At 40.6% G+C, this 18354-nt stretch overlaps 1 protein-coding gene across 6 annotated transcripts in view; it reads right to left on the reverse strand.

The window, feature by feature from the left end:
* The window catches only part of LOC148019583 (3-hydroxyisobutyryl-CoA hydrolase 1-like), a 180500-nt gene that overhangs the window by 100247 nt on the left and 61899 nt on the right, over positions 1 to 18354 (reverse strand). For all 6 annotated transcript variants that reach the window (XR_015694835.1, XM_087699592.1, XM_087699590.1 and 3 more), the window contains one exon: positions 4583 to 4704. Coding sequence is in view for 5 of the 6 variants with exons in the window: in XM_087699592.1 (XP_087555718.1) it covers positions 4583 to 4704 (122 nt within the window). In the remaining variant the exon portion in view is untranslated. The remainder of the gene's footprint in view (positions 1 to 4582; positions 4705 to 18354) is intronic.

Below are 18354 nucleotides of genomic sequence, written 5' to 3' on the forward strand. Positions count from 1 at the left end.
TACATACACAATTGCAAAGCCATGGAGACAATGTTGAAACATATATCAACATGTTTGCAACTGTTTCTCTTAAATTTACATCTCTTAATGAAGTTCCTTCCAATATGGAGATGAGAAAGTTTATCCATGGATTACATCCAACAGTATAGCGAGCTGTCAAGATGACAAAGCCTAATACTATGGAAGCACTCCAAGATGCAACCTTGGAAGTTGAAGGACTGCATATGCCATGGATGCTTGGTAAAACCTCAAAAGAAGAACCACAAAGGAAGAAAACCAAGATGTTTGACCAAATTAAGTCAGATAAACAAGAACCAAAGCATAAAGATGGAGGTACATCACCTTTGCCATCAAAAAGAAGCTAACATATCAGCAATTAGCAAAATATACAAGAGAAGGACAATGTTTCTCTTGGGGAGAAAAATGACACATGGCTGGTACATGTCCTAATAAGGCAAAGAAGGAAAACTAGCCCCAAAAGACACCTCAAGCAAATGTTGTACATAAGGAATCCTTGCAACAACAAGATGAAACTTCCTCAAAGAAAAGAAAGCTTTTTATGGCTTGGGGTAAGATTGCTAATCAACCTGTTCTCATTCATTTTGATACAGGGGCTACATATCATTATATCCATCCTCGGATTATTGAAGCTCTACATCTACCAAAGGAGAGGTTTGGAACACCAAAAATATCAAGTGTTGCTTTTCAAGGAATGGAGTCTGAAGTTACTTCCATTCTTGGAAAACTATGAATTGAGATAGGAGATTATGTAAATCATGAGAGTTTTGTCATGGAAGATTTTGGTCATTGTGATGTTGTATTAGGAATACCTTGGCATAGAAAAATAGATCCAGCCATTGATTGGAATCAAAATAAATTTAGATTCTCTTTTAAGGGTAAAAATATATCTTTTGATGTGCGAGTAAAAAGAAACTCTATTCCAATCTTATCCCATGTACAAATTTATAAAGCAATGAAAAATCTAAATTTGGCGACTTTTAAAATTTAGGAGATTACTATTTTTGTAAGTTACTCAAATGGAAATTTTATTCGCATCAAAGGCTTTGAAATTTTGCAACAAACAATTTTGTCATCAACAACTATCTCAAATTCTTAACCATTTGAGAGATTTTTAGAGTAGCAGAAAACTTCTTTCTCTAGAAAAGTGACATGTAACATCTAGAATAGCACGTGTCATTTTGAAGAGACAAGTGTCTCTACACTTGTCATTTTTAGCAAACACTTACCATTTGTAGCATCTACTTTCCACTTTTGAGCATCCAAGCCCCACACCTATATATTGGAGGTCTCTCTTTTCGTTTGGAATATACTCTTATGTTGAAATTTCAACCACACACTTTGTACTCTCTTATCCAAGAAGCACTTTCTACTTAGCTTAATCTAATCCAAACACTAAAGAAAAAAATCAGCTTGCTGCTCAGAGTTTGCGAAAACTAGGGTTTCAAAATCCTAATTTTCAAAATTACAACAAATCAGCCCTTTTGTATATGATTCAAGCACTTGATGCCTATGGTTTTGTTTCAATAAATTCTTATAAAGGCATAGGGACCAGTTCCCCTCTCAGCATGGTGTCGACTTTTCTCTCTCTCTTTCTCTCTCTCTCCACCCATTATGATAAGCATAAAAAGGCCATTGATCATGATGATAGCACGCATGATTAGGAGTAATCCCTCCACCCCACATCCCATTGCCAAAGCAAAGCTAGGGGCAACGCCTATAGTTACGGAGGCACTCTTCAGGGCAGTGACCTTTTGGCACAGACTATGGGAACTTCCACGCCATAGATACTCTAGATTGGCACTAACCTCATCTAGACAACTAGCAACCGAAGGCGAGAAGAACTGTTGGTTTTCACATATGACTATTTGGATAAGCCTACATGGTTTGGACATTGATTGTCTTCCACCTTTGGATTATAGCCTTGACTGCCCTATACTTTCTCTCAGCCGATCAGAGTTGAACCAGGTGATCAAAGCTGATATCTTGAGGATTGAGATAGCAAGGATAAGGATCCATCCACCACTCTCTCTAGGATCGAGAATGGAGTTCTACAGGAGTCATTTCTTGTGTCTCTCTGATGATGGTTTCACTATTCGGCCAGCATATATGGACACCCATCTCTCCCATAGCGTACGGGTTGCTATGGGACAGATTCGCACCTCCTCACATAGGCTTCAGATGGAGACAAAAAGATGAACAAATACCCTAGCAGAGGATAGGACTTACCAACTCTGTGGTTGAGAGCCTAAGATGGAGGAGCACTACATATGCAAATGCACAGTATACTATGATATACGAGGACGGTACCACTGTCTCTTCCGTGATGGATTTAGACCCCTTCATCGCGTCATGGAGTATGAGAACCAAAGATACCTAGGTCTTTTCCTCCTACAACTCAAGAGACGCCGAACTACACTATTGCGAGACAGGAGGCCAGCTCATCCAGAGGGATACACACAGAGAGCAGTGACAGACTTATTCTACAAAGCCGACCCTACTCACACCCACTACCAACCTAGCAGAGACAGAACCACCCCGCCAGACACCTTACAGGCCACACCATGGTGTCACATTGAATAGAGTCACTTCCCTTCGTCGAGCACGACGACCCCGTCTACCAGGACCACGTCTGAGGAGGCCACACCACAATCGGGTTAGAGCCATTATCACAAGACACCGCAGACTCACCACCACACATATCAGTGAAGCAGCTAGAAACCGCATCATAGCTGAGATCATGTGCAGATCTTGAGATCAGCTACAGCCCATAGTCCCCACCACACTTTTGTACATGGTTCTATCAGATCTGGTTCTCCTTTCCTTTCCTTTTCTTTTCTATCGATGAAATAACACTACACATGGTTAACCCTAGTATAGTCCCATCATATAGTTTTTTTCAGTATTGTTTCATAGGCCACCCACTTATTTGTAATGTTATCTTTACCTTACTGATGAGATGACATTAGACATGGATGTACTCTAGATTTTGTCTCATAGGCCAGATTGGCCTTATGTAGACGTTAATCTCTCTCTCTCTCTCTCTCTCTCTCTCTCTCTCTCTCTCTCTCTCTCTCTTTTCTAATTTTCATGGTGATAATTGATCAAGCTGGTTAAGTCTAATGTATTGTCATTCTCACGTTCTTCCCAACGCTTACACTCTCTCTCGTCCCTCCTCCCCTTTTCTAGCAATATATTCTCTCTCTCTTTCCCTCTCTAATTTCAAATTCAAATTTCAAGCTCTCTACTCTCAAACTCTCTCTCCTCAAGCCCTCTACCCCCACTCTCTCAAGCCCACGTTCACCCCATCCTTGCCCTACCTCCACTCTCAAGCTCTCCATCCTCATTCTCCATATATAAACTCCAAGTATAAAGACTCCATACATTTAAAGTGTATTATTTTAAGTCTCAACATTAAGTATAGGCCTTAAAATTATATGCACTATTTTTTCATTGGACATAGCATTGGATATAGGTCCAAGATTTATTAGTCTGATTAGTACCGCTATCAGACGGTATTAATCAAACACCATCAGACATGACAACCTTTTTTCTTGGGGGTGTGATTTTTTTTTTTTTTTGTTGGCACACTACACTCTCGTTGGACGGAGGTTGCTGCTACATGGCACCCCGCACTTGAAGTGCCTTCTCCCAACAATCGGGACTGCTGAGGACCAAGATATCCCCTATCACGGCAATGCCGAACTGTGGTGAAGTCATCCTCATCCACAAATGGGTGTGCTTTTCTAATAAGCAGGCTCTTGTTAGGTGAACAGCTACAGGGGCAGGGAAAACAATGGCAAAGGCAGTGGCGGTGACAGGAAGGGAGCTGATGATTGGAGAAGGCAATGACAGAAGAGGAGGTGGGGCAGTTGGTGACGTGGAGCCAATGACAGGAGGTGCCTTTTAAAAACAGAAGGGGAGTGGGGGGGTTGGTTGAGGTTGGGGGTGCTTTAGTCATGCAACCTTTCCCTTCCTTCCTAAATCCTACATAAACAGAGGACTATCTACCAACGACAACCACAAAAGTAGTGGCCAGTGAGTATGTTAGGTGCCAATCCTAAGTGACTTAAATGTTAAAAGTTGACACAAGCAGCTAATCTTGTTTATCAGCGCTCTTGGCAGTTAAAGTGGGCCGTGAGGCACATGTTAACATAGCTTTACTCCAAGAGGGTTGAGCTGGCTGCTAAGGGAAACCTAATATCACTGCATGCACGTGTGTTCCCCAAATGCACCTTAATCTTCCTCTCAAAAAGGCTAGTGTTAAAGAGTCGTGGATGCATCACTAGTCTACAAATTTTATATTCTTACTATAAGTATAGCCAAAGTGTCCTTTCATGTGGCTTAATCAAACCAATGAGTTATAGTATCCCTAGTGTTTCAAGACTAGACGTGTTAGCTTGGCTGACTAGTATAAAAAGCTTGTTGAGTGTCCACAGCCACTTTATGAGACTGACATGAACACAATTTATGCCATATATTTAGCCCCTTACAAAAGCAAATCTATGAAACAACAACAAAAACGATTGCATATATGACAGTTTTGCATTAACAAGAGACTCACCTATGGAGAGGACTTTTCTCCTTTGGAGTTACTTTTACAGAAAATCCATCAATGATATCACTAACAGATTCAACATCTCCAGTGTTAAGTCCTTGCAGGGCGCTTTCTAATTCAGGTAGCAACTGCAATAAGATACATACAGAATTATTACAGCAGGGATCTATTTTGATTTGTCATTAGCATTTCATAGAGATTTCAAAGTCATTTCACACCATGTCTACAGCCAAATAGCAGCAACAACAGGAACTGGAACAGCAGCAGTGGCAGTATCAAATCCTATAACACAGCATACGAGATGGAAGGAGCTGAGAGATGATCCCCCTACGGAAACTGTTTTCAAAACTGGGCACAAATGCCCACTTTATTACCAAATCAGCTCGTTTGGCAAAAAATTCAGGCTACGTTGTCCAAAAGAAATTTTGACATGCAGTGGTATTTCCAACATCACACTGAGGGCACGTGGCCACTTTTCTACTTACAACTGAAAATATTTAGAATGGAACTTGGGAAAGTGCCACAGGTAGAAACAGATAAGGATGATAGGGCAAATCGCGGCATCTATTGTGGCCATGTGTCAGTGCCATACTCCAGTGTTAGAACAGAATCTCTCCCCAAATTTCACATTATTGATCACAAATTTTCTGCCCCCCCCCCCCCCCCCCCCCAAGATGAGAATTCTTTGAAAGTACATCAGCAACAACTAAATATTGGTAGGGTAAAATACAACACAAAGACCACAAAAATAGAAATTACATAAATGTAGAAATAGACATCTTCCAAGCTGGTTCCTCTTTAGGGAGAATGGCTAACAGAAGAAGAATAGGAAGAGTGATTTTTGCAGTCTACAATGTCAATCAATATAAGGAGTCCCATGACACAATAAGGTTCCTGTATTCCAAGTGTTCACAATGTTCTCTAGCCTCCTCCACATATGCTCCTAATCACCCTCAAGTCACCCATCTCCTTTGAGGATGTGGATGATCTTTGTGGACTCCACATATATCTCAAAAGTCCTGATATGTTGCTGCTCTAGGGCCCCACTACATCTGTCATGAGGACATGTATTTCTAAAACCTCACTTAACATGTGGATTAATTTTTAATCACATGGTTAAGTAAATGTTGCACATGGGAGGTGTTACTGGGCTTAGAGTAAATTTACAAGCCCGGGACCCGAGGAAATCATGGGATGTCAAAGGCAAAAGTTGTTATAAGTTATGCTGCACAAGTACTTGGTGATATCTCGTGCCAGTTGTTAGCCTACGTCATTCATTTGGCCATAAGTGTCAGTTTGTGACACTAAAGAAGTGGCGTTTGATGGTATGTAACACCAATCTGATGGTCAAAGATGGTGCAGAGACACTTAGGAATGGAAGTTACCTAACCAATTTAATTATTGATCAATCAAATTATTTTTCAAGGCTTCGAGATAATTATTAGATTAATTTTCAATATTTAAAGACTGAAAATTAATATTTAATTATAGATAATGCTAGAAAAACCATTTGGAAAGGCTGCCACTTGTCAAAAATGCCCACCCAAAACTAAACAATGTCTTTAGGGATTGGAGAGAGGCATTTTTAGTATATTCAGCTTGCAAGAGAGAGGGAGGAGATGATGTTGGTCTGATTTGCAGCCATTAAAGGATCCTTTGAGGTAGTCAAGGGTAGGAGAAGAAGAATCAACAGCATGTGACAATATCTACAAGCTATGGAGACAGGGCAACAGCACTAAATGACTGATTTTCTTCAGTTATTTGCCTCTACAAGCTGTTGAGACAGAACAGCAGCAGTAAAAGACAGATTTTATTCAAATCTTCACGAAGAAAGTCTAAATTTTCTCTCCTCAGCATTCTCTCTCATCTCACAACCTTGCTTCAAAGATTACAGTATTGAGATCACTAGAGGCTGAGAAATTTCAGATTTCTCTACTGTAAACCCTAATCTACGGCAACACAAGGTTTAGCAGCAGCCTCAGGAAGCATGCCAGAAATTGGAAGCTCCAAGACTTGGATTCAACAGGACTGAAGCTGTTTTTAGCCTTTTCAAGTGGACGGATCAGAAAATAATTGAATTTGGGGCATTTTCCATCTCCATCAAAGTGGGTGAAGGCCAATTGATTGCCCGAATCAAGGGGCAAATCAGATCAAAGACTTGCTGGTCATTTTGAACAGCAAGGGAAGTTGAAATACCAAAAGTGATTGGAAGAATCCCATAGTACATCAACTTCTTCTTCAATTAAGTTAAATAAATACCGGAAGGGGTGTCAGTTTTGGAGCTAACAAGGTGTCCAATGTCCAAGATTATATGGTAAAGTATGCATTTCAGTTTTATGAGTTTGTTAATTGCTGTAAATAGTGCTTAATCAGGTTATTTACCACCCTATCCAAGGAGAAAGGTTGGTTACATTGTTCTATTGCCGCAATACCACGCAATCCCTTGATTTGATGGGCCCAAGGCACATGACTGCAAACCAAAGCTTTGTGGTAGTGCTGATTTTTACTCTTAGCTGAGAAATTACAGCAATATGTCTTCATACAGTGAGATGGACTCAAGCAATGATGATGCCTCTCAATATGAACATTCACATGGGAACAAAGGAAATGCAATGCGTAACCTTGGACAAGGCTCAAACCATGGACAACAAGCTGAAAATATTGTTGTTGCTTTATAGTTGGCAGAGCTGATCACAATTTGCTTACCAAAAAGACTGATGTAGGCTTAGTTGTGCTAGTCATCTATATATATAATCTCATTATTACAGATGATGCCATTGGAATTCAAGATGTGATGGCAATGCTGAAAATCAAATTTGACATGATATATTTGGGAGAATTGAAGTTCTTCTTAGGCATTGAAGTGGTAAATTCAACCAATGGATTTTGGATGATGTAGAGATAATATGCATTGAAAATGCTAAAGAAGTATGGAATAATAGATTGTAAACCACTTGAGACTCTATTGGATGAGAATATCAAATTGGATGGATGCAAACACTAGAGCTAAAATTGTAGATGTTACCATATATTGGCAGATGGTGGGAAGCTAATATACTTAACCATCACTAGGCCTGATCTTAGGTATGAAGTTGGGCTTATTAGTTACATTCAAGATACACGACCTTCAGGGCATAAGGAGGCTGATGACCAACAAAGTGAAGAGGAATTTGATGACCAGTTCAAGAATCGGATGAGAACAGCAACAAATCTCCCTGCTGAATTGGCAAAGGATCCTCAATTTACCCAATATTTTAATGCTCCAAAGAAGGACATGAAAGGCAAGAAGAAGATGTCTTCTACATCTTTGGCATAGCAAGATGCAGCGAAGATAATACTAAACCCTTCATTTGAAGGTCCCAAAGATGCTAATGAAATAAAACAGTTGGTACCTACGGGGCAAGGAAAGCAAATGCAAGGCCATCACGGAAGTGCCAATCCAATGGATTTTGGACAGCCGGTCATGTATGCTATGATGGGGCAACCAGGATATATCGGTGGAAGCACGATTTTTCATGCTATGGTTGGATAGGACCACATACAGGAATGTATGGCACAAATCCTTGTGGTATGCAACAACCAATGCATGGTGTACAAGGCCCAATGTATTCGCATATGGCTGGAAATATGCAAAACCCTAGGTATGGCAGCATTGGCTTAATGCCTGGGGCACAAAGTAGCATGTTTGGTACTGCACCTGCACCCCCGAATGCTTATGGGGCTTAAGGAATGAATGTCATGCAAATGCTCCGTTTGGTGTTGGTTTTGATGTAAATTTAGTAAATGCACCCTTTTTGCAGTAGCCAATGTATGACAACACCCAAAGGAGCAGCAAAAGACTATGATGAGGGTGGAAAAGCAATGAAGTTTGAGTCCGTCAACAGTGTACAAGATAAGCTGAATGCTTTGACTTTCATTCAACAATTTGATCCAACCTATTCAAGGGGAACTTCACGGAGTCCTCAAAGATTCAAACGGCAGCCAATTTCTTAAAAGGGAGTGCATTACAGTGGTGGTCTACTCTTTTGATGCAAGGTAGAGCACCGTTAACGTGGGTGCAATGTTTGCATCAAATTGGTTGACAAGTACCTTTGAGGTGGACATCATGACACCTTAGAATAAGCTGGATGCTAAGGAATGTAAGAATTTGGAGCAATATAATAAGAAGTTTTGAGATGCATTGCTACCTATTGCTTCTTATCACACCGTACCCCTTTGTGAGCAAGTGGAAAAATATGTTTGTGGGCTGCCCAAAGGAATCAGGGATTTTTGCATTAAATCCACCGTGTCTAGCATGTCTCAACTTATAGAGACTGCTCCTACAGTCGATGCTTTGCTGTGTGGGAAGGATTCTGGCTTCCTAGAAAGTGGGGAAAAGCCGAATAAAAAGTTGTTGAAGGATGAGAAAAGGGGAAGATCTGAAAATCAGCCTGAAAAGAGGCCAAAACAACAAAAAAAGGGCTCGAAAACATTGACACAACATAGGGAATTGATGGTTGCAAATAACTGTTTTATTTGTGAACAGGAGGGTCACATTGCAAGGGACTGTCCCAATAGGCAACTAGCTGAAAAATCAGAAAATCAAGGAGATTCTGAAGGAAAGAAGCCCAAAACATCAATGGAATTGGTGTCTGATGCTGTTAGTGATCAACCCAATGATAATGCTATTGAGTTGCAAAGCATGGGGCAAAATTAGGAATCAGCATGCACTGATTTTCTTTGATAATGGTGCACAAGCCAACTTCATCTCTATTGACATGGCCACCCGTCTAGGTATCAGAGAGGATGAGATAGGACCCATGTGGGAAGTTGGAATGGCATGTAAAGGCCATGCAGAGTCCGTCACACCACTCATTGGAAAGCTTTGGTTGCATAGACAAGGATAGCAAAGAGTTCTTCATTGCTCCACTTGAGGGTTGTGATGTATTGCTTGGTATGCCATGGTGTCACCGTATACATGCAGTGATTGATGCTCGTGCAAAAAAGATCACTATTCAGCATAAGGAAAAGTTACTCACACTTGATATAAAGTTGAAAGGTGAATCTCTCCCTGTTGTATCTGCAGCTGCCATTTCTAAAGTAATGAAAAATCATCTTTCAGTGTACTTGGTTTTTACTAAGGATAAAGATGATAATGAGAATGTTGGAAGCATGTCTAAGTTAGAGGAGAATCGCATGTCATTTTTGAAAATGTATGCTAATTGCTTCTCTCAATCACTTCCAGGACAGCTACCGCCTAAAAGGCTAAAAGATCATGGCATAGATCTTATCCTTGGAAGTAGCCCACCTAATAAGCCACCCTACAGAGTCAGTGCAGCCCAACAAAAGGAGATTATGAGTCAGGTAAATGGGCTGTTTGAAAAAGGGTTGATTCAGCCTAGCTCATCTCCTTTTTGTTCTCCAATGCTTTTTGTGCAGAAAAAGCATGGTTCATGGCGTATGTGCATTAATTATCATGCTCTGAACAAGATCACAATAAAGAATCGCTTTCTGATTCCTCGGATCGATGATGTTATGGATAGATTGCAAGGGGCAGTCATATTTAGCCATATAGATTTGAAAAGTGGATATCATCATATGCACATTAGACCGGAAGATGTGCCTAAGACAACTTTTAGGACATCTTTTGGATTGTATGAGTTTCTTGTTAAATCTGAAAAAAAAAGGTTTGTAATCTTCATGATGGAAAAAATCTGTTTCTTGGTTCTTTTTTGAAAAAAAAAACAACAAAAACAAAAACACAAACAAATCAAACAAATTCAAATAACCATCCCATCATACTTTTCCAAATTCTTTTCATCTAGAAAAATAACAAATCACTTTTGGACTTACGAATGCTTCTACCACTTTTAGTCGGATGATGGATCGTATCTTCAGGCCACATAGAGGATTTGTTGGCACTTTCTTTGATGATATGATTATCTATTCAAAGAATGAGACAGAGCATAGAAAATACTTGGACATTGTGTTCAATGAACAATGTGAGCATAGGCTGATTATCAATGATAAGAAAAGTGAATTCTTCTTGCATGAAATCCACTTTCTGGGACATATTAAATCAGCGGACAGCAAAATATGCCCGTTGTACAGCAGCAAATACCTACTGCAAATGAACCTGCAAATACTGGAAATGATCAACCAGCTATTGCCCATAATGATAAGCCACTGGATGTGCAAGAACAACCAGGACAGCAAGCTGTTAATGCTAATTTGCAAGCTGAAATGCCAAGACAACAAGCTGAGAATGCAAATTTGCAAAAACAGCCAACAAAGAATGATCATTGGGTTAGGAGATCGTCTAGGGCTACTAGACAACTTGAAAGATTCGTTCCTGGTGCAAACAATGTGGCCAATTATGTCATGATGACAGACTGTGGTGAACCGTCTTGCTTCAAGGAAACAATGGACAGACAGGACAGCAAGAAATGATATAAAGCCATGTTGTCAGAGATGGAATCTCTTGAGAAAAATGGCACTTGGGACTTGGTACAGTTGCCTAAAGGACAGAAAACCCTTCCATGCAAATGGGTTTACAAGATGAATGTCACTTCTGGTTCCCCGCCAAAGTACAAAGCAAGATTGGTTGCGAAGGGGTACAAGCAGGAACATGGAGTTGACTTTGATGAGATTTTCTCTCCTATAATCAAGATGACTACAGTGAGAACCAATTTGGGCTTGGTTGCAGCTGAAGATATGGAGCTCATACAGATGGATGTAAAGACTGCATTCTTACATGGTGATCTGCATGAAGACATATATATGCAGCAGCCTCAAGGGTTTATGGCAAAAGAGAAAGAAAAGATGGTATGTAAACTCAAAAGGAGTTGTATGGGCTGAAACAAGCACCAAGAGAATGGTATCATAAGTTTAATACATTTATGCAATCTCAAGGTTTTCATAGAAGTCAAGTGGATCACTGCTTATACACCAAGAAGACAACAGATGGCAGCCTGATTATCTTGGTTCTGTATGTTAATGACATGCTAATTGTTGGCAAGGATACAGATGCCTTGGCCTCACTGAAGCAAAGTCTTCATGGCAGCTTTAACATGAAGGATCTTGGTGATACAAATCACATTCTTGGCATGCGAATACTCAGAGATAGGTCAAAAGGATTACTCTATCTATCTCAACCGGAGTATATCTCCAAGGTTTTGCAATGTTTCAATATGGAGGGCGGAAAAACAATTGGGGTTCCATTACCTCCATATATGAAACTCAATGCAAAGGACAGCCCTACATCGGATGATGAGAAGGCCGAAATGGCCAAGATACCATATGCTTCAGCTATTGGCAGTTTGATATATGCTATGGTTGCTACACGTCCTGGCATTGCCTTTGCAGTGGGAGTGGTTAGCAGATACATTGCACACCCTGGTAAAAAGCATTGGGAAGCAGTGAAACATATTATGAGATACCTCAAAGGCACAAAGGATCTGTGCATTTGCTTTGGAAAGCACAAGACATCTGTTGTTGGCTTTACGGATGCAAACTATGCTGGTCATGCGGATTGCAAAAAGTCCACTTCTAGGTATGTGTTTACCTTCACAAGAGGGTCTCTTGGATCTCCAGGCTACAAAAGTGTGTTGCATTGTCTACTACAGAGGCAGAGTATGTGGCTGCCACTAAGGCATGCAAGGAGGCTTTATGGCTTTCACGTCTGGTGGGAGTGCTTGGCATTACAGAATTACCTGTTCTCCATTGTGATAGTTAGAGTGCTATCATGCTAGCACGGAATCCCGTCTTTCATGCAAAGATGAAGCACATACAGATGAAGTACCACTTCATTAGAGATGTACTTGACAGCAAGAGCATTGAGCTTGTCAAAGTGCATACAGATGATAATCCTGCAGATCTTCTCACGAAGGGTTTTCCAGCAGAATGGTTTGCTCATTGCCGACAAATAATGGGAATTGGATAGATATATATATTTCAGCTTTGTGCATACCTAGACTAAGTTGATTCTTTTCTCCCCTTAAGGCACATTGCCTTTAGGTAGGAGATTGTTGGGAATAAAGGGCCATCATGCCTTTTATATGTGCACGGGTGTGAACACACCCTTAGCACATTTGTACTTTCATATATATATCTATCTAAAAACCTAAAGAGGTACACTCGTCATTGTACCCAAGAACGTCGTGCTCACTCTACTCTCTACTCTGCACACTCTCTCTCTTTATCTCTCTGTTGTGAGAAAGCATTGCGTATCTCAATCCTCGCACTCTCTGTCTTAACATGTTTTAGAACACAAGACAATGGGAGCAGTATTTGCCCTTGGTTGAGTTTGCTTACAACAACACAGTGCATAGTTCTACGGGCAAAGCTTCATTTGAGGTGGTTGAGGGTGGCAAGAAGGTACTACCTATTCTGTAAACTAAAGATAAGATCTTTGAGGCTAATCATTATGTGGAAAACTTGAATGTAGCACATGCAAAGATAAAATATGCACTTCAGAGATCCCAAGAGAAGCAGAAGAGGGTAGTTGATCACCACAGACGTGATTTGCAGTTTGCAAAGGGTAATTATGTATTGTTGCGTTTTGAAAAGGCAAGACTGAAAAAGATGAAAGGAAGAGAAAGATTGTATCCGAAGTTGAGTATGAGATACTATGGGCCCTTCTAGGAGTTAGAGAAGATCAGCGATATGGCATATTGGCTGAAATTACCTCCACATTGGCGAATACACAATGCCTTTCATGTCAATTTGTTGAGGCCTTTTCATGGTGATATGCCAAAGGATATCTCTGCTGAAATTCAGCCTGAGGTTGAGGAGCTGGATGAGATTTTGGTACCTGAGCAGATTCTGGCACATAAGGAAAGAGGTCAAAGGTAAAGTTTCGAAGACATACTTAGTGAAATTTCAGAATTATTCACCAATGGATGCCAAATGAATGGAAAAGGATGACATGGCAGACCATCCTCAATTGTTGCAACTATACCTTTCAGTTAGAGTCGACTTTAGTTCGCGCTCTGTCAGGTTCAACAGAGCAAGGGTCCAGAGTATTGCTTAATGCTCAAGGGAGAGGTAGCACTTCCCCTCCTCTAGTTATGGACAACTCTCCTATGTAGTGGATCTGGGATGTATTCAGCATGCATCCAAGGTACTACGCTGACAGTATGTTTGCAATGAGATTGTTAGCCAGTCATTTCCTGGACAGTCAGTGCCACGTCAGCACGGTACGGCAGAGGAGGTGCCATGTCAGCAATGCAATTGGACTGCACAGTCAGCCAGATTTCTGCTATCGGCTGCATTTAATGCAGTCGACCTGATGCTGTTTTTTTATTATTTCTTGGCTATTTATAGTGTCACAACTCTATAGAAACAAAATTTGTATCCTTTTTTACTAATTTTTCTATATAATGATTTATTAAAAATTTGTTTCCTTTGCACTAATTAGATATAAAGAAAAGTGCATCGGAGCTGGCCACTGATGAGTGGTCACAGGTTATGGTGGACCCATGCGGTGGGTTAGAGAAAAGATAGTTCACACTTCCACCTATATGGCTCGATTGGGCGCCTGTGACTAGAACTCACGAATATCAGGGTTAGACTCGCACACAAAAAGGATTGATGCCTTGAAGTGTGGGCTAGATCCGCCAGAACAAACAGTTACAATCAACAAGATGGTATAATCATGAAATGCTTGTACAATGTGCATGTGTGGGCTGAAAGCTTGAACTGCACATTTCTTTGCATAGGAAAGTCACATGAAGATTCTGATACCGTTTTTGCGATATACATGGAAAAAGCTTTCATATGACACCCATATTGGGGGGTCCCTAAATTTTAGGAGAGACTGTAAACGCCCCGAACAACGTAGTATGCTTAAGAATTATGATATTCGCTTATTTTTGAGATTTAATATAAAAGAGAATGAACACTTAAAGCTGAAAATGAAAATTACTCACAAAATTACAGCCATGAAAATGTAAAAGTAATGGAGACAAGATTGAGGGGGGTTGAAGATGGGCAAAACCCCCCTCCCGAAGGAATGTATTTCTACTCAACCCAAGTCCCTTAGGAAAGAGCTCAGTTACAATCAACCTGAGAGTGAGGAGAAGTAATTCTCACTTTCATAAGATCATGCAAAGATGTACAAACGCACGTGCATTATCTATTATGCAATGATAAGAACTGATTTCTTTACAGTATGAGAGAAGAAAGAGGGGAAATCAGCCTTTCTCCATCGTTGATCAGCAATACATGGATAGAGCTTGCTTCTTGTTGCTAAAATGGAAGAAAGAGCTCGAGAAGGAGGTGCTGTAATGAATTTATAGGCTTGCTGTCTTGTAAAACAGCAGTGATAGAAGAGGGCATATGGAGGAATTTGATAATGGAGAAGTGGGGGATGATGATGGGGATGGATGGGGCCAATTTCTAGCTATCTGTGGGTGCTGTCAATGAGTTTACAACAAAGAAAAATGATGCCAAATGAAGAAAAACGAGCTCTTATTTATAGGACGGGGAAGAGCTAGTACAAAAGGGGAAAGTGAAGTAGCACAAGACAAGTGTCCAGCCACATGTCATGAGATGTAACAAGTGGTGGGACACTTGGAAACTTGTGTCACAAGTGTCTTGACACTTGTCTCTCTCTATGGCCTTCTTTTTTGGGTTGAATACTGTCAAGAATAAAAACAACGAAATTTAGTAAACACAGTCAGAGTACAGAATTTACTATTTTTAGAATGACATTCCTATTTTTTAGGACTAGCATTTTTAGGCTAATTCGAGGCTCCTAAAATTTAGGGTCCTCCTAAAATTTAGGGACCCCCCAATATGGATGTCATATGAAAGCTTTTTCCGTGTATATCGCAAAAACGGTATCAGAATCTTCATGTGACTTTCCTATGCAAAGAAATGTGCAGTTCAAGCTTTCAGCCCACACATGCACATTGTACAAGCATTTCATGATCATGTCATCTTGTTGATTGTAACTGTTTGTTCTGGCGGATCTAGCCCACACTTCAAGGCATCAATCCTTTCTGTATGCGATTCTAACCCTGATATGCGTGAGTTCTAGTCACAGGCACCCAATCGGGCCATATAGGTGAAAGTGTGAACAATCTTTTCTCTAACCCACTGCGTGGATCCACCATAACCTGTGACCACTCATCAGTGGCCAGCTCCAATGCACTTTTCTTTATATCTAATTAGTGCAAAGGAAACAAATTTTAAATAAATCATTATATAGACAAATTAGTAAAAAATGATACAAATTCTATTTCTATAGAGTTGTGACAGCCCTCTGGCTTTTATTCAGCTGTCCTCACCTAAAAAGCTTCTTGATATGACTGAAGAATGTCTGGGTAATCCTTCATGAATTTTTCATCTACCCACTGTGCATCTCTTGTGGGTAGATTCTTGAATTTTGGTAAGAATTTTCGTGTCACAAGGCCACTTCTCGTGGTTCGATCCTTGTGAAACAAAATCTGTTCAGGTTCCAAGAGTTGCTCTGTTTCTTCAACTTCTGAGGGATCTTCAGTAATGGATTCTTTTGGTTCTTGTCCTATGTAAGGTTTTAGCAAACTTACATGAAAAGCATTGTGTATTTTCCAATGAGCAGGAAGCTCAAGTCGATAAAAAACTTCATTTATTTTCTCAATCACTTTGAAGGGTCCAAAGTATCTACTGGAGAGCTTTGGAAAAGATGAATTTTGACCGGAATCTTGTTTGAGCCTACTTTTATCAAACTTTAGCAAGACACATTGACCTTTTTCAAAAGCCAAAGGTCTTCTTCGTTTATCTGCTTGCTTCTTTTGTCATTCTTGGGCAACTTTGATAGTGGCTCGAACTTGATCCATTGTTGTTTTTAAATCTGAAGCAAACTCATCAGCAGCAAAAAGCTTATCATTAGTGTGACAAGTATAAAGAAAAATGATGCCGAATGAAGATTCCCCCTCTTATAAATAAGAGCTCGTTTTTCTAGGAGGGGGAAGAGCTAGTACAAAAGGGAAAAGTGGAGTAGCACAAGACAAGTGTCCAACCACATGTCATGAGATGTGACAAGTGGTGGGACACTTGGAAACTTGTGTGACAAGTGTCTTGACACTTGTCTCTTCTCTATGGCCTTCCTTTTTGGACTGAATACTGTCAAGAATAGAAACAACCAAATTTAGTAAGCACAGTCAAAGTACAGAATTTACTATTTTTAGAATGACATCCCTATTTTTTAGGACTAGCATTTTTAGGCTAATTCGAGGCTCCTAAAATTTAGGGACCTCCTAAAATTTAGGGACCCCCCAACATGGGTGTCATATGAAAGCTTTTTCCGTGTACATCGCAAAAACGGTATCAAAATCTTCATGTGACTTTCCTATGCAAAGAAATGTGCAGTTCAAGCTTTCAGCCCACACATGCACATTGTACAAGCATTTCATGATCATGCCATCTTATTGATTGTAACTGTTTGTTCTAGCGGATCTAGCCCACACTTCAAGGCATCAATCCTTTCTGTGTGCGAATCTAACCCTGATATGCGTGAGTTCTAGTCACAGGCGCCCAATTGGGCCATATAGATAGAAGTGTGAACTATCTTTTCTCTAACCCACCGCGTAGGTCCACCATAACCTGTAATCACTCATCAGTGGCCAGCTCCAATGCACTTTTCTTTATATCTAATTAGTGCAAAGGAAACAAATTTTAAATAAATCATTATATAAACAAATTAGTAAAAAAGGATACAAATTCTGTGTTTATAGACATGTGGCATATAGCCGGTTCCTATGGCACACTTGATTATTCACTCTTCAGTGATTTCAAATTCTGATCTTGAAGATCTGTTGACTGAGACAGGATATGCTCGGGCTGACAGAGATTGAGGTCATCAAGTCGGAGACATACGTAGATATTTCCTCTGCCCCCTTGTGTATTTCTACACTCTTATACAACATACTACACCGCAGATTTTCTGCATTTACATTGTCTCCTTTTCTCTCTCTCTCTCTTCTCTCTGTGTTCACTCTCTCTCAGTCTTTGTCCTACGCTTCCGCATCGCTGCACCCTGACATGGTATCAGAGCGGTGAGGATGGACTGACTGAGGACTGAACCTATCTGAAGAGGAGATTTCAACGTGATACAAGACTACGTTTCGAGAATTCGAGGGCGAGCGGGAGGGCTACGCATTGGATCAAGGCTGAAGCGAGCGTGGGCGCACGGGAAAAGAGTCTAATCGGTGATTTTGCTGCAGGATATTGCTGTTCGAAGGGGAGGAAGGCTGCAATTGAGGCCTTCCATTGCAGATTTTACTGTTTCATCGCCTCCGGCGGATGAAGAAGGTTTGGGCAGTGGAGGAATCAGTCCTAGAAGGCTGTGTTTTCACAGTCAGAGGGGGCTGTTTTTGCCTTTGTACAGGTATTGTAGATTAACATGTCTACAGAGACTGATTTGGAGTTCCAGGCAATCATGGACAGGAAGGTGCCTGTCCAACCGGCTCTTCCAACGGATCAAAAGCTTGATGGTGACAATTACCACATCTGGCGGGTGATGGTGTTGGCCATTTTAGAGTCTTACGATTTGGCGGAATTGGTGATGGAGAAGATTAATAGGCCCTCGGTGAGGGATGAGTCCAAACTCTCTTCGAATACTCGTGCAGAGTTGTCCAAGGTCCAATCTCATTGGGACAAACTGAATGCCAAGATTTGATCTTTTCTCTTTTTGTCTTGCACCACAGCCATGATAGCTCACATCGAGCACTTGACAATGGCTCATGAGATATAGCTAGAGCTCGACCAGATGTACAACCGGATGACCCTGATGAAGAGGGTTTCTTTGGAGGTGC

The sequence above is a fragment of the Lygodium microphyllum genome, chromosome 19 (genome assembly GCF_053477565.2).
Source record: "Lygodium microphyllum isolate KBCC chromosome 19, Lygodium_microphyllum_v1.1.10, whole genome shotgun sequence".
NCBI classification, from domain to species: domain Eukaryota; kingdom Viridiplantae; phylum Streptophyta; class Polypodiopsida; order Schizaeales; family Lygodiaceae; genus Lygodium; species Lygodium microphyllum.